Source organism: Heptranchias perlo, chromosome 24, assembly GCF_035084215.1.
Source record: "Heptranchias perlo isolate sHepPer1 chromosome 24, sHepPer1.hap1, whole genome shotgun sequence".
Taxonomy (NCBI): Eukaryota; Metazoa; Chordata; class Chondrichthyes; order Hexanchiformes; family Hexanchidae; genus Heptranchias; species Heptranchias perlo.
The window spans coordinates 34,903,322-34,917,598 of NC_090348.1; the positions used below are offsets into that span (position 1 = coordinate 34,903,322).

General features: G+C 43.3%; 1 protein-coding gene across 10 annotated transcripts in view; it reads left to right on the forward strand.

Annotated features, from left to right (window-relative positions):
• The window catches only part of frmd4a (FERM domain containing 4A), a 521,753-nt gene that overhangs the window by 413,871 nt on the left and 93,605 nt on the right, over positions 1-14,277 (forward strand). For 9 of the 10 annotated variants that reach the window (XM_068005053.1, XM_068005054.1, XM_068005051.1 and 6 more), the window contains one exon: positions 11,360-11,416. In XM_068005053.1, the coding sequence (XP_067861154.1) occupies positions 11,360-11,416 (57 nt within the window). Of the gene's footprint in view, positions 1-10,910; positions 10,921-11,359; positions 11,417-14,277 lie in introns of those variants that run through there. The other variant, XM_068005056.1, reaches the window with a different exon arrangement.

Consider the following 14,277-nt stretch of genomic DNA (forward strand, 5'->3'; position numbering starts at 1 on the left):
ACTACATTTCTACTTGGATTGGAAAGTGCATATTACAGTGAGATCCAGACAAGGAGAAGGGGAAAAAAAAGAAAGAAACCACCAGAATTATGTTTTACAACAATAAAGCAGTTTAGAAAAGACTGGGTAGCAAAGTGTGTTCGTACGCTGTACGTTCAGCTCTGGAATCTGGGTTGCAATCCAGCCCGGACTGACAGGATGAAGATTTCTTCTCTCTGCTGGCAGTAAGGATCCCATGTGAAATGATTTTGGACAGTCTGAACACCGTTCCTATTACATACGGGCCCATAAACACAAAACTGACAAACTTACTCAGAGGCCACAGGATGGTACATTGGGGAAATAAAAAATGTTGCACTGATAACAAAGAGGTGCCTTTCTGTCTTTGGGATTAAGCGGCATTGTTGGGACAGAGCGGAGGCTGGAATGTGACAAAGGCATAGTAAAAGCCAAGTAGTCAGCAAGTGCTGTATCAGCTACCTGTCCCAATTCCAGTTAGTTAGATAGGGACGCACACAATGCTTCTGCCAACATTGAAGTGACATTCTGAGAATGCAGCACCATTTCAGGAATTTGTGTCTAGAGCACTGCAATGGCATAGCTTACCAGAGCGTTAACATGTCATGCCATCGAGGGCAGGGGCAGTTTCAACCTCCCACATTGCATAGCTTCTCAATCATGTCACTTACTGCCACTCTACTGCGAAGGAGGTAAAATTGGATGGTCACCCTCAGATGGCTTTTGCCTACTCAGAAGTGACTGACTCAGAATGACGTTTGTCAGGGCGTGGAGGCGAATTGCCTGCTCTTCTGTTGCAGTTGCAGTAGTTCTATGGCTCAGGGATAGCAAAACAAACAGAGAAAATCACTAGAAAATGAAGGGTTCAAGAATGGTAATGCACTGCCTAGAAATTCAATCAATGAGTACACACAAATAAACAAATAAAATATTGTATGCTAGTTTTAGACCTTTTAACGAAATACGTGCTGTAGGTAAAGGTTGAATTCCAGGGGGAGCCAGATTTCACAATTGAACTAGTTATATCCTGTTGAGTTTTTCTCACTTCCTGAGGAGGCCACTAGGTGAGTCAGATCACCACTGACAGACTAAAACTCATCTCAGTGCATCGTGTGCAACCCAGACTGGTACATTCATGGAAAAACTCAGATTTGTACATGTTTTATTTTGATGTACCTTTTGGACTGAAACACAATGCAGTTTCCTGGAAAACTGTCATATGATAAAAACTGTTTCCAAACTTACCTGCTAATTGACACCAAGGGGCCCCCACACAGAGATTTACTGGCTGCTGACACAAAACTACAACAACTTGCATTTATGTAGTACCTTTAACATAGTAAAATGCCCCAAGGTGCTTCACAGGAGGGTGATACTGAGCCACATAAAGAGATATTAGGACAGGTGACCAAAAGCTTTGTCAAAGAGATAGGTTTTAAGGAGCGTCTTAAAGGAGGGGAGAGAGGTAGAGAGGCGGAGAAGCTTAGGGAGGGAATTCCAAAGCCTAGGGCCTAGGCAACTGAAGGCACAGCCGCCAATGATGGAACAATTATAATCGGGGATGCGCAAGAGGCCAAAATTGGAGGAGCTCAGAGATCTCGGAGGGTTGTAGGGCTGGAGAAAGTTACAGACATAGAGAAGGGCGAGGCCCTGGAGGGATTTGAAAACAAGGCCGAGAGTTTTTAAATCGAGGTGTTGCCAGACCGGGAGCCAATGTAGGTCAGCGAACACAGGGGTGATGGGAGAACGGGACTTGGTGTGAGTTAGGATACGGGCAGCAGAGTTTTGGATGAGCCCAAGTTTACGGATAGTGGAAGATGGGAGGCAGCCATGAGAACTTTGGAAGGTAACAAAGACATGGATAAGGGTTTCAGCAGCAGATGAGCTGCTCAAAAGGGGATGCAAACCTTTCTACTTTTTAAAATGGCACTTCCATCTTTTTTTAATAAGTTGCACCCATGCCAACTTTCTATTCCCGAGACATGGACCAGCTGCTAAGTGATACCCAAGGATAGGGCAGTTTGTCTTGACCTCTGAACTTTCATCCTTAAGGTGAAGACTCTGATCTCTGCTTGTTACGCCTGAAGGAAGCTTTATGCCGTGGATCTGTGCCCACTAGGAATAAAAACAGAAAACGCTGGAAAACACTCGGCAGGTCAGGCAGCCTCTGTGGAGAGATAATATTTCAGGTCAATGACCTTTTATCAGAACTGATGAGTGCTTTCCAGCATTTTTGTTGTTATTTCAGATTTCCAGCATCTGCAGTATTTTGCTTTTGTGCCCACTTGGAACTGGGTTGAGGCCCTCATTTCATGTGGAACCCTTGCAGACAGCAAAATAAGGAGGCTTTCATCCCATCAGTTTGCGATTGATGCACATCGAAATATCAGAGGTAAAAGAACAGTGTACTAACTCAAAGCACTGCCCATCTCCTGTCGCACAGACCTTTGAGTTCAATCAGCTGGGGTCAGTTGTGGCTAGACTGAGTCAACCTATCAACTGAACCTGGTTCACTCAGCTCTACTTCCCAGAATTAAAACATGCAAGACTACATCCAGTGGCACTCTCATTTACAAACATGGCTCCAAGACCAAGGTTTTCCAGGTGCAAATTTCCTGATTTTGCCAGCACAGGAGAGGGAAGAAACAGGTGAAGATGGGGCATATCATGGGAACTTCAGCGGAACACACTTGGGATTGTTCTCTCTCACCTTTCAGCAGCACTAACCATGGCAGCACTCGGAGAGTCCTGGGCCAAGACCCCCATCCAACCCCTTAACAAGATTGCCATCTTTTGCTAAAACCGTGCACAAGGAAGGATAGACATTGGGATGAGATCATTGCTTAAGTACAGAGGTTTGTCCTACTGCCGACGAAAATTCTTTGAAAACCCAGAACTAATGCCTGCCATTCGTAAAACACACATGTCAATGGATGCATGGAATTTTGTTTAAGAAAGGATTTTTAAGGCTAGAAATTACAGTTGATGTTATCGTACAAATGGTCAATGCCCTCGTATCAAATTCTTCTCTAGTATTTTAACAGACGCATCAGTTCATTTAAAATGAACAGGTTAATGCCTCTTAAAGTAGTGCAGAAGGTATTTTTATAAGAGCGCATTGAATGTTCGTATGATAACGTCACTCACAGTAATTTCCACTTCTGGGTTTCCAATTTACATTTTAGAAATTTCTGGACCACCCCACTCGTGCAAACTTACTGTTTGGCTCGGGATAATGTCTGTTTGGTACAGAAGACAAAAATGAGAGGAGAAAATTAAATGAAAACGGGGGAAGGGATTTAAGGCATCTACATCCCTGGCTTTACAATTTCATTATACACATCCACACAGAGGAAATTCCAACCCTCCTCATGCTGTGCCAGTAATAATGACTCAGGAAGTGAATGTGCTTTCTCTAACACTAACAGTAAGGTGAGTGAAGATTAACTGGGCGCTGATGAACGTCTCAGAGGTACCAAGCCATTAAGGTGCGACTGAAAATAAATTGATGGGAGGCTGGGCATCTCAAATTTGACCAGGGTGTTCTCATTTTCAAGGTGAATTGCCTCAGTGACGAGGGGCACCATTAGATCAAGTTTATGTAAGTCCATTAAAAGACAGTATTGGGACAGTGAGCGGCTGTTAATGGGCAATGAAACGGCAGCAGTTTTGTATTTTATTCCAGCAACTAAATATGCCACCATTATGTATTGTGTATTAAAAACGCATAATATGCACGAGCTTTGATGCCTGGTGTGTTCAGACTTTGGGCTCCTGCTCCTGGCTGATATCCAGTGACCCCCACACCGCTGGAAAGTGCAAGTGTGAGAATATCACATTAGGACAGAATCCAGCATGAACATGAGCCTACCACAGTCAGATAGCCAGCAAACTCTCACTGTTTGGGCTCACACATGAGAAAGGCTGCATGGGCATAGCAATATAGGCCTGTCCCAGCCCACAGAGCAGTGTTCCAGAATGAGTCAAGAAATGACAAAACTAGGAAAACATTGGGGGGGAAGATATCCTGACTGCAGGAATCAACAGCAGATACTTTTATGAGAAACTTGCAGTGACAATTTCACCATTTTTTTAATGCCCTGGCATGAAAATCAGCAAGTATTCGCAACTCAGAATGCACAGGCAGTTGCTATCTGCGCCGACAGCCACTATTAAATAAACATTGACCCAAGATGAAATCAAACCACTCCATCAAGTTCACAATGCAAATCATTTTCATGTTTGAAATGATACCCTGGGGGTGATTTCATGACAGTAATCTAATCTTGTGGGTTTAGATAGTGATTTAGGATATCGGAACTCCTGGATTAGATTACTACCTTGTAATCACTCCCAGGTATCCATTGTTCTCTGTGTACACTGCTAAAGCTGCAGAAGGAATTTGGTGCTCAAATTGAAGAGGCATGTTCGAAAATTAGGCTGCAAGCCAATCCCACCCCTCCCCTTCCCCCCCCCCCCGCCCACAAAGTAAAAATTTTCCAGGAAAGCAAAGATTTCAGTGACATGAGGTATGCAGCCGTGTAATGGTGCTGTTACCAACAGCTCAGAACATGGAACAATGTCCCTGGAAAGTCAAAGTGATGCTTGGGATCACAGTCTGGTTTTGTACCAGACAGTCTGGTTTATGACCGGGGTGTCTGGAAATCTCTTAACAAATTAATCAAAAGTACGATTTCTTAAACAGAAGTCCATTTTCTTCACTTATTTCTGCGTCTTCTGATGTGAATGAATTAGTTATTAATCTTTTCAACGATTTCACCATCAGCAAAGCTAACACCAGAACTCAGGTCATGATCCCAACCCTTGCCTTTCCCCATCTTACTCCGATCCCACCCCTTGCCCATCCCTTATGCCGCCCCTGTGTGATCCTGGATTTGACACCCCCAAGGGAGACAGAAGCAACTTGTTGGTACATGAAGCTGGCAACTGTAACTGTTACTAAACCCTTGAACTAGACATCCCCCATTCATTTCTTTTTGACATAGAAACATAGAAAATAGGAGCAAAAGTAGGCCATTCGGCCCTTCGGGACTGCTCCGCCATTCAAAAAGATCATGGCTGACCGTCTAACTCAATACCCTGTTCCCGCTTTTTCTCCATATCCCTTGATCCCTTTAGCATTAAGAAATATATCTATCTCCTTCTTGAATACATCTAATGACTTGGCCTCCACTGCCTTCTGTGGTAGAGAATTCCACAAGTTCACCACCCTCTGAGTGAAGACATTTCTCCTCATCTCGGTTCTAAATGGCATACCCCGTATCCTGAGACTTTGACCCCTGGTTCTGGACTCCCCAACCATCGGGAACATCCTCCCTGCATCTAGTCTGTCTAGTCCTGTTAGAATTTTATATGTTTCGATGAGATCATCTCTCATTCTTCTAAACTCAATCCAATCTCTCCTCATACGTCAGTCCTGCCATCCCAGGACACCAGAGCCTAGATTACCTGATCAGTGTTAACCTCTTTAAAATTAATAGGTAACACCAGTGTTAATATAACGCCCATCGGACGATCTAGGCTCAGCGGTCTATGCAAAAGGGGTCAGATATCAGCAGGCAGTAAAAAAACCTGAATAAATCAGGTACAATCCTGAGGACCAAACAAAAGTGACATATGTACCTTTATTAAACGAACCTAACTGACTGCTGCAAAATTCATTTTAACATACAGTACAGCATGCAGTTACACTTGATAAGCCCGTATGATATTGCTGCTGAAATCAAATGCCACCTTTCTGAATAAATGCTTTATCCCACACGTGCTGCTAGAAGAAGAGTCATTCTTTTCATTGACAAACACCTTCCTTTCTACCCAATTTTACTTCATCTTCTGAAGACATTAATTCATGCAGAGGTACAGTTCCACAGGGCAGGTGCTGGCTGTCCACTGGTACCTTGCCCATGGACACAGCGGCGTGCCTACTGCTACTTTGGCTGAGACCAGCTCAATCAGCATAGACCAGGATCAAACCGGGGACCTTCCTACGGTCAATGCTGATTTAGCTTGCTCAGTAGTGCATTTACTGAATGGGCCAGTGCTGCACTGTCAGAGCTGCTACCTTTCGGATAAGGCGTTAAACCGAGGCCTCATCTGCCTTCTCAGGTGGACGTGATGGTATTAATCGAAGAAGAGCAGGGGAGTTCTCCCCAGTGACCTGGCCAATATTTATCCCTCAATCAACATCACTAAAACAGATTATCCGGTCATTAACTCATTGCTGTTCATGGGACCTTGCTGTGCGCACATTAACTGTCGCGTTTCCTGCATTATGAAATGACTACACTTCAAAAGAACATTGGCTGTAAAACACTTTGGGAAGTCATATAAATGCAAGTTCTTTTTAGGCCATCAGGGAAGATCAACAAAAGTCTTATTTTTGCAGAAATTTTAAAATTGTAAACTTTGAGCCTTTCTACATATTTTATACACTGTTTGATTTAACCATGTAATGTAACAGCAGTCACTGTCTCCTTTTTGGGTCTCACGGAGCTACATATGATTAAATACTGGATACAGCTGTATTTTATAGCACTGGTAAATACAAACTGGATTTTATTTTTAATCACTCTGAAATAACAGCTAGTGTCGGCCAACAGAAGAGGAGGGGTATCTTGGCAAATTTATGGAAACCTCATGTGTAATCCCAGAGCCAGGCACTGTACTCTATCAGGCTGCTCCCAGAGAAACAAGTGCCAAGAACCTCCAGATGTTTCACTGTGCCTCAAATCTATCCACGTTGTAAAATTAGAAGTGTTGCACTAACAGCCTTTTCAAAGGACCACTGAGAATGCTGCTGAGAAGCAAGGGTCGAGTGATTTACTACATTTGCAGAGGATATTTACTAGAATGGTACAAGGGATGAGGGACTTCGGTCATGTGGAGAGACTGGAGAAGCTGGGATTGTTCTCCTTAGAGCAGAGAAGAGTAAGGGGAGATTTAATAGTGGTGTTCAAAATCACGAAGGGTTTTGATAATGTAAATAGGGAGAAACTGTTTCCATTGGCAGGAGGGTCGGTAATTTAAGATAATTGGCAATAGAACCAGAGGGGAGATGAGGAGAAATTTTTTTACGCAGTGAGTTGTTATGATCTGGAATGCACTGCCCGAAAGGGTGATGGAAGCAGATTCAGCAGTAACTTTCAAAGAGACTTGGATATATACTTGAAAAGGAAAAATTTGCAGAGTTATGGGGAAAGAGCAGGGGAGTAGGACTAATTGGATAGCTCTTTCAAAGAGCCGCCACAGACACGATGGGCTAAACTGCCTCTTTCTTTGCTGTATGATTCTATGATTAGCGCACAATTGTGATTTTCCAAGCCCTCGTCTGCCATCAGTGCAAGTCAGAAAGTTGTGGGCACGACCTATTGACACACGCCAGTGGCATGCAACGATTCGGAAAATCTACTCTACAGCGCCCTCCCTGAACACTTAAAAACCACGCTGGGCTAAAATTCCTCTTTTAATGGAAATCGGGAGACGGTCGTTGTTTTTCTCCATATTTAAGCACTCGGCAACGAAACTACGTGAGCATGTGGCTTTGAAATGTGCATTGTCTGAAAATGTTATTCCATTAGAGGGTTGTTAGTTATGGAGGAAAACTAGCTTTCTTTCATTTTTCATTAAAAGTGGAACTTTGGACCCAACACTGGGTAGAACATTTTCTCAGTGTGTTATCTGTAATGAAATGATATACCTCTTTATAACTTCATTACGTGTTATGCACAGAGGAAATCTCCCCTCAGCCCATCTGTCTCATTTTGGCCAATTTAGAGTTGAATTTCGAAACTCCTCAAAATAAATTATCAGACTGGACAGAAAATTATGTACATTAATTTTTAAACATCATTTTTACTGTTACAGTATCTCAGAAACAAAGCAAGTTCCGATATCAACATCTAGAACTGGCTGAAAACGCCCTTGTTTGATCAGATATTAAGCTTGCTTTAAGAAGATTTTGTTTTAAAAGTATTCTCCCTGTTTGAACTCCACTTGATCACACTATCCGCAAAGTGGAATCTCATCCTTGTGTGCATAAAATTCGACATTGTTTCACTTTAGTACAAATAATATGTGATCATTTCTGTCTAGATATACCATGTACACCCATACGTGTGCTCATATATATACTTTACATATATAAACACAACACAGAAATTCATTCAGATCACTCCCCCAAGGTCTACTTTAGAATGTGTTACAGTCCATAGAATAAAGACTATAGGGATTACTGCACAGTTGTCACTTCTGTACCCCGAGAAGCACCAGATAACCTTGTCGCCTTAAAACCACTCATACTTATTTTACTATACCGCCACTAAATATATTTTAGAAGAAAAGATTGTTTCGATAAACTAGTGGTGCAGGATGTCAGTGCGCTGAAACACTGCTCCATGTTGTGCCGGACTGCCAATTCCCCCTTTCTGATTCCTCACATCCACAATTTTTGCCCCACCATCTCCACATTAACTCTCCATTTAACCATTTCTGTGCCTGACCTGCAAATGCTTGATGGTGACATGGGAGAATTGCTCTGGTTGTCAGGTGTAGCGACTTTGTAAATGTGTTTGTGAAGACCGCCTTTGTTTGGTATTTCATAGACACCTCTTTTAAAACATGTTTACAATGTTGCTATAAATGCTAAACAGGAAATCTGCGCAGATTCATTTACAGTGTCGCTATAAACTCATTTACAGTGTTACTACAAATTGATTTTCACCGTCACCACACATTGTGACCAAAGGAACTCTTGCCCCAAAAGTGGAAACATTTATTCTGTTCCTCACACTGTCATCCCTCAATTTGATGAGCACAAAAATTCATCAAAATAAATCTAAAAACCTGAGCTATTGAAACTGCTGAGTTTGGACAAAAAATGGCTCATCATCAGGTTTGTTGTTGTGGATTCTTTTTATTTCTCAACAAACCCAAGCAATTTCCTTTTTAAAAAGAAATATGAGCTGAACTGAAAGTAAAATCATTTTAGGCTTGATCCTAAGGGTGGCCTTGCGACTGGTATTATTGAGATCAATACAGGGTTGGCAGGCCTGAGTTACACCACTGGCCCTGCATTATTGCATTACTCTCTGGCCAGGGAAAATAAAGCTTACATATGGATGCAAACATAGCTCTGGTCATCAGCATTCAAATGCCAGTTAAACGTTAATGTTGGCAATAAGGCAACTATCCTCTCAGTTGATATTAAAATGATTGAAAATCAGGTTTAAATAATTCACGAATAATCCAGTAGAGTGCTTAGAGACTTTTTAAACTTTACTTTGCATCCAGCTTCAGTTGGATTATAGCCAAAGTGGTGTGAGACTGTCTCCTTGCCTCAATTTGATTTGTTCGAATTGGCATCCAGATACTACAGCACAATTTGTGTCAATTTGAAGCCAAAACAGTCTTTAGGAGAACTGGCCTGTAAGAGTACTGATTTTTAGGGATGAAGAGGAAGATGTTTAACTCTTTGGCCCAGGTACTGAAACTTGCAAGTCCTCTTGTTCATTCAGAAAGAACTGAGGTGTAAACATTACCCCAGGCCAACGAGTAATAGATTTAGAACTCTGTTCATGCAAAGATACAGCTGCCAGCAGTAGTTTTCAAACTTCTCTGTGTGAAGGACCATTTGGAAATATTGATGTGAAACCTCACGGGACAGGAATGTGGGTCACAGAGTAGACACTATAGTGTTAATGCCTCTCTCCCACCCACACTCCCAGTTAACAAGGCTGGGATCAGAGCATCTCAAAGCTATCTCTATTATTTTACTCTGCTAGGTGAACTCTTAATAGATGGAGTGGGAGTATGCAGGTTTGAATCAGCTCACTCCACTCAGCTGCTCATGGTCGGAGCACAATGGCAGAGGCAATAGTATCTCCCTCCCAGGCCCTTTGGCAGAAAATGTTGGCAGCCCGGCAGCACTGGAAGCGGGGTTATACCCTGCTGCCTCCAGAGGCAGTAGAGAAGATGTCTTTTTCAGCTGGGTCTCAGCACCTCTTGTGAAGCACCTCGGGCGGGGGGTTTTCCTACATTAAAGGCGCTATATAAATGCAAGTTGTTGTTGTAGTGGCCCTGCCTCTTTCGCCTCACAGCACTGCTGGAGATATTAGACTCTATAAGTTAAAGGCTAACTATTTGCCAGTGCAGCATCTCTGTCAGGAATCTGATAATGTGGACACAAACAGACGTGTAACGGTTATTATTTCTTGTGACTGGTATGTTTTACTGACACGAGGGACAATGTCCATCAAACTGTAGGTGGCTATTTTGGCAATGTAGCTGCACAAAACAACTCAGCAACGACAGGAAGCATTTAATAACCTTTATCGTCCTGACAACTAACTGTTTCAGTGGTTATCACAGGGGGAAAAAAAAGCCTCCAAGTTACTGCTCTTTGGTTAATATTTCATTCAAGCAGTGCTTGGGGAGGTAGGGTGCCCCACCCCGGTCTGGTCTGTCCAGAATTATTGATCCTCTGCTGTGCCTAGCTTGTCTGTTTAAAAGGGAAAAATGCCCGGAGTGGTTGTTAATTAAATCAGAGAGATGAAAGAACAATCCTTTGCCTTGTCCTTTATATCTCAGGCTGCGATAATGGCAGGGGCCAGCTTTGGGGGGCGGGGGGGGGTCAGGGAGAGGTGAATGAACCCTGCTTGGCAATAGCACGTGGGAACCTTATGAATCTTGCTTCACCCAAGAGCACTGGCATTTCGTGCACTGCTGACTAGCCACGGATACAAAGTAAAACAAGAAAGTCAAGAGATTACGAGTGGGATCAACTGTCCCTGAAGTCTCCCTGTGAGACCGATGCTGCAGAACGGGATGTGGGATGGGTCAGGTTCCTACATTCAGGAATTTGTGCTTTAGCCACAACATTTACACGTGAGTGCTTTTGAATTGCTGCCTGCCCTTTGTAGAGAGACTATTCCATGTGCTGAAACCTCTCTTGTAGGAATGGGGATGACTCCCGTGGCCTCGTATTGTTGGCTGGAAAAGCTTGTTGGGCGAGTCCGTAAAGTTTTATAATCCGAGAGTCGTCTTTTTTTTTCTCCACGGATTTTTAGCAGATTGTAATTATCTGAGTGAAAAGGGGTCTCTCAGAAACGAGGTAGAGTTTCACTCGGTTCCTTACGTCAATTGTTACACTGCTATCGGTTTCACAGCTGAGTCCTTTTATTCAGAATGAAAAGTTTCTTTGAAGAAACGCAGTCGTGAAAGGGGAGGGTTTGTGCAACCTGCTCCATTAAGCAGCAAGTGCAAGGCAGCTGGTCTTTTCATGTCGCTCACTGAATTTAACTTTAGTTGTTAATTTCTCTCACAGGAACTGATTGAAGTCGACACTGAGGCCATTTTTGAATTGGCTGCATATATTCTGCAGGTAAGAACATTAAAGCATGGCCTTTGTGTATTATTGGTGTGCAAGATTTGCGACGTAGATGGTAACTATTCTGATGTGAGTGATACATAAAGAAAATAGTGAATCAGAATACCTCTCTGCTGTCTATTTGGAGGAAGCATTCTTAAAATCAAAACTTAAATGCTGGACATAAACGACATATTTAGAGTCCACCTATGGAGTGCTTTACTGTGGAAAGTTTGCAGCTCCCCTCTGTACTCTGTGCTGGAACTAACTATGGAGCCTTCGGACAAGTGCGGTGAAAGTTCACGCTTGCATCATACCAGCAGCGCACATGCTGCACTCGCTCTTCAAATGCAGTGACTCTGTGCAACTCCATTCACCTATGCAAGGCAGTGCATTGAGCATTGAATGACAGGATTTAGCATTTTACAGTTTGATTTTTGCTTGCTTTTTTCCCCCTGCTTTGCTTTTGTTGGTATAACCTAATGAACTGAGGACAGGCGAAGCCTGGTGTAATCACCTCTTGATTTACTAACCTTCTGTTTAATGTGTGCAAAAGAACCCTCTGCAAACATACCTGCTCCCAATCTTATTGTTAATCTGCACAAATTAATTACAGTAGGTTTATGGATCTGGCAAGACAACAGTCGTTTTGGAATTGTCATTGCCATCTGAGCACAACAAGTTCTACTCCTAAATGTTCTGTTAAAGGGGAAGTGTATGGCGGATAGTCAGTTGTAATTTAAGTGATTAATGTCCAAAAGCTTTGCATCAATATAATCGGAACAATCCAATTAATAACCAAGAAAGAAAGTTGCTTGGTTGAGTAAATTCATTCGCACAGCAACCTGGAGCAAAGAATTGTTCAATGTACAAACTTTAATTTACTGCAACTGTTGGCTCCCGTTAAACATTAACAGGAGAGGTCCACAAGTATATCTTTTAATTTATGGTTTTAAATTTGTTAACAAGCAGATATGTTAAGGTATCCGCTGAGATTTAAAGACTGAGGCGGTTTAAGCTCTTGACAATAGCTCTTTAGGTTCAGGGCTTCTGAAACAACATACCTTTTAATGACTTATTGTACTGACGGGCAGATTTCCATTTCTAATATCTGTTGGTGGAAGAAGAACATTTATTTTGTAAAAGGGGCAAAGTTGTTGCAGCCACTGTATGTGAGACTTTCTAGTTGTATTATGCTGCTCTGTTAAGACTTGTGCTCATTTGGTATCTTGGTATGTAAAAGATGTGCTTGGTTCCTCTTTCTCCACGATTCCTCACATGCCAAGTTGCTGATTATGGATACAATATCAGAGCTGAATCCAGGGGAGATGACAAGATAAGTTTTGATGAAGAAAATCTTTCACCCCCCTTTGATTTCATCCTTCCAGAATACCAACCCTACCATCTCCCTATTCCAGCAGCTCGTTGTTCGTTAAATGAGCTCAGTATCCTGGCCTCAACCACTCTTCCTGGCAACCATTCCAACTGTTAATCCCCTCTGTAAAGAAATTCTTTATGGGCCTTTATCTTAAACTTGTGCTTCACAAATCTGTGCCCCCTTGTCCTGTTGCTTTGGTGTATCTGAAAGCATTGTTTCGGGTTTACTTTCTCTACTATATTAACTATCTCATATGACTAAAGATCCACTCTAAGACATTTTTTCTCGAGCCAAATGGGGCCAGCTTATCTAGTTGTTCCTTAAAGCCCATCCCCCTGACACTAGGGGTCAGAATCGTTGCTCTCCTCTATATCCCTTCTGTCATGGTGATCAGAATTGTTTGCAGTACTTCAAATGTGGCCTGACCAGAACAGTCTACATATTCAGCATCACTTCTGGGGATTAGAACTCAACTGAGCTGGCTATAGAACCCAGCATCCTGTTCACATTGCCGTTTGCCCCAGACCACCGTGACCGATTTCCTAGTGGTTGTTTCAAAGCACGTTCAGATACAGCAGCCCAAACTCTGGCGCCAACTGCTGCCCCTTAAAATCTTCGATCCACTGTTTTCCGCCGACCCGTGCGGGGCAGCAACACTCCCAGCACCAATATGTTCATTGCCGTCAGAGACGGAGGAGGAGATTTTCTTCCTACCCGCCCAGCAGAAACCAGGCAGGTAAGCAGTTAGGGTCCTACCGGGTGACTTACCGCCGATGTCCCACCTGGATCCGGCTGTTGATGATTTTTACCACACAGGTGGCTAAACCGCCCACCCAAAGCTGCCGGCGTCTTTCTTTAAATGTGCAGATTAGAGTCTGATAACGGCATCGGGACCGACCATAATTTCAACTCCAGCCTGAGTGGGGAAGCCAGTGTGACTTTCCTGCCAGATGAACTCTAGTCAGAAGAGGATCAGAAGCAGAAGAGGCCATTCAAGGTGAGCTATTTACTTTGCTCTGTGGGGCCCGGAGGAGCTCCTCCAAGCTTACCTGAGTGCCAGCGGGCAGCACTTGGCCGCTCGATTTTCCACAGGCCGGTAGCTGCGTGCCGTCCACTTCAGCCGGCGGCATGTAATGGAGATCCACTGGTTAAAATCGTCTTGGCCTCATTCTGCCATTGGCGGGTGGGAAATTAACTGACACCCGCGGTTTCCCCCCCAGTAACGCGCTGGGAGTTAAAATCAGCCCCGGAGGCAGCCATGTTTCACGGATTCTACCAGGCCTAGTGAATCGGTCTCTCTGTAAGAACCAGTGAGTGTTGATGATTGTTGTGTACTGGTTTGTACATACCTTTCCCAGCCGTTGGGAAAGTACGGTGGCCAGAAACAGTCACCAATTTCTTACTTCAAGACTGCATGCGGAGTTATTTTTCTGTTCTGGTCACGACCCCGCGATACTAACAGACAGCATCAGAAGTTTAGCAATAAGCTGCCCACACA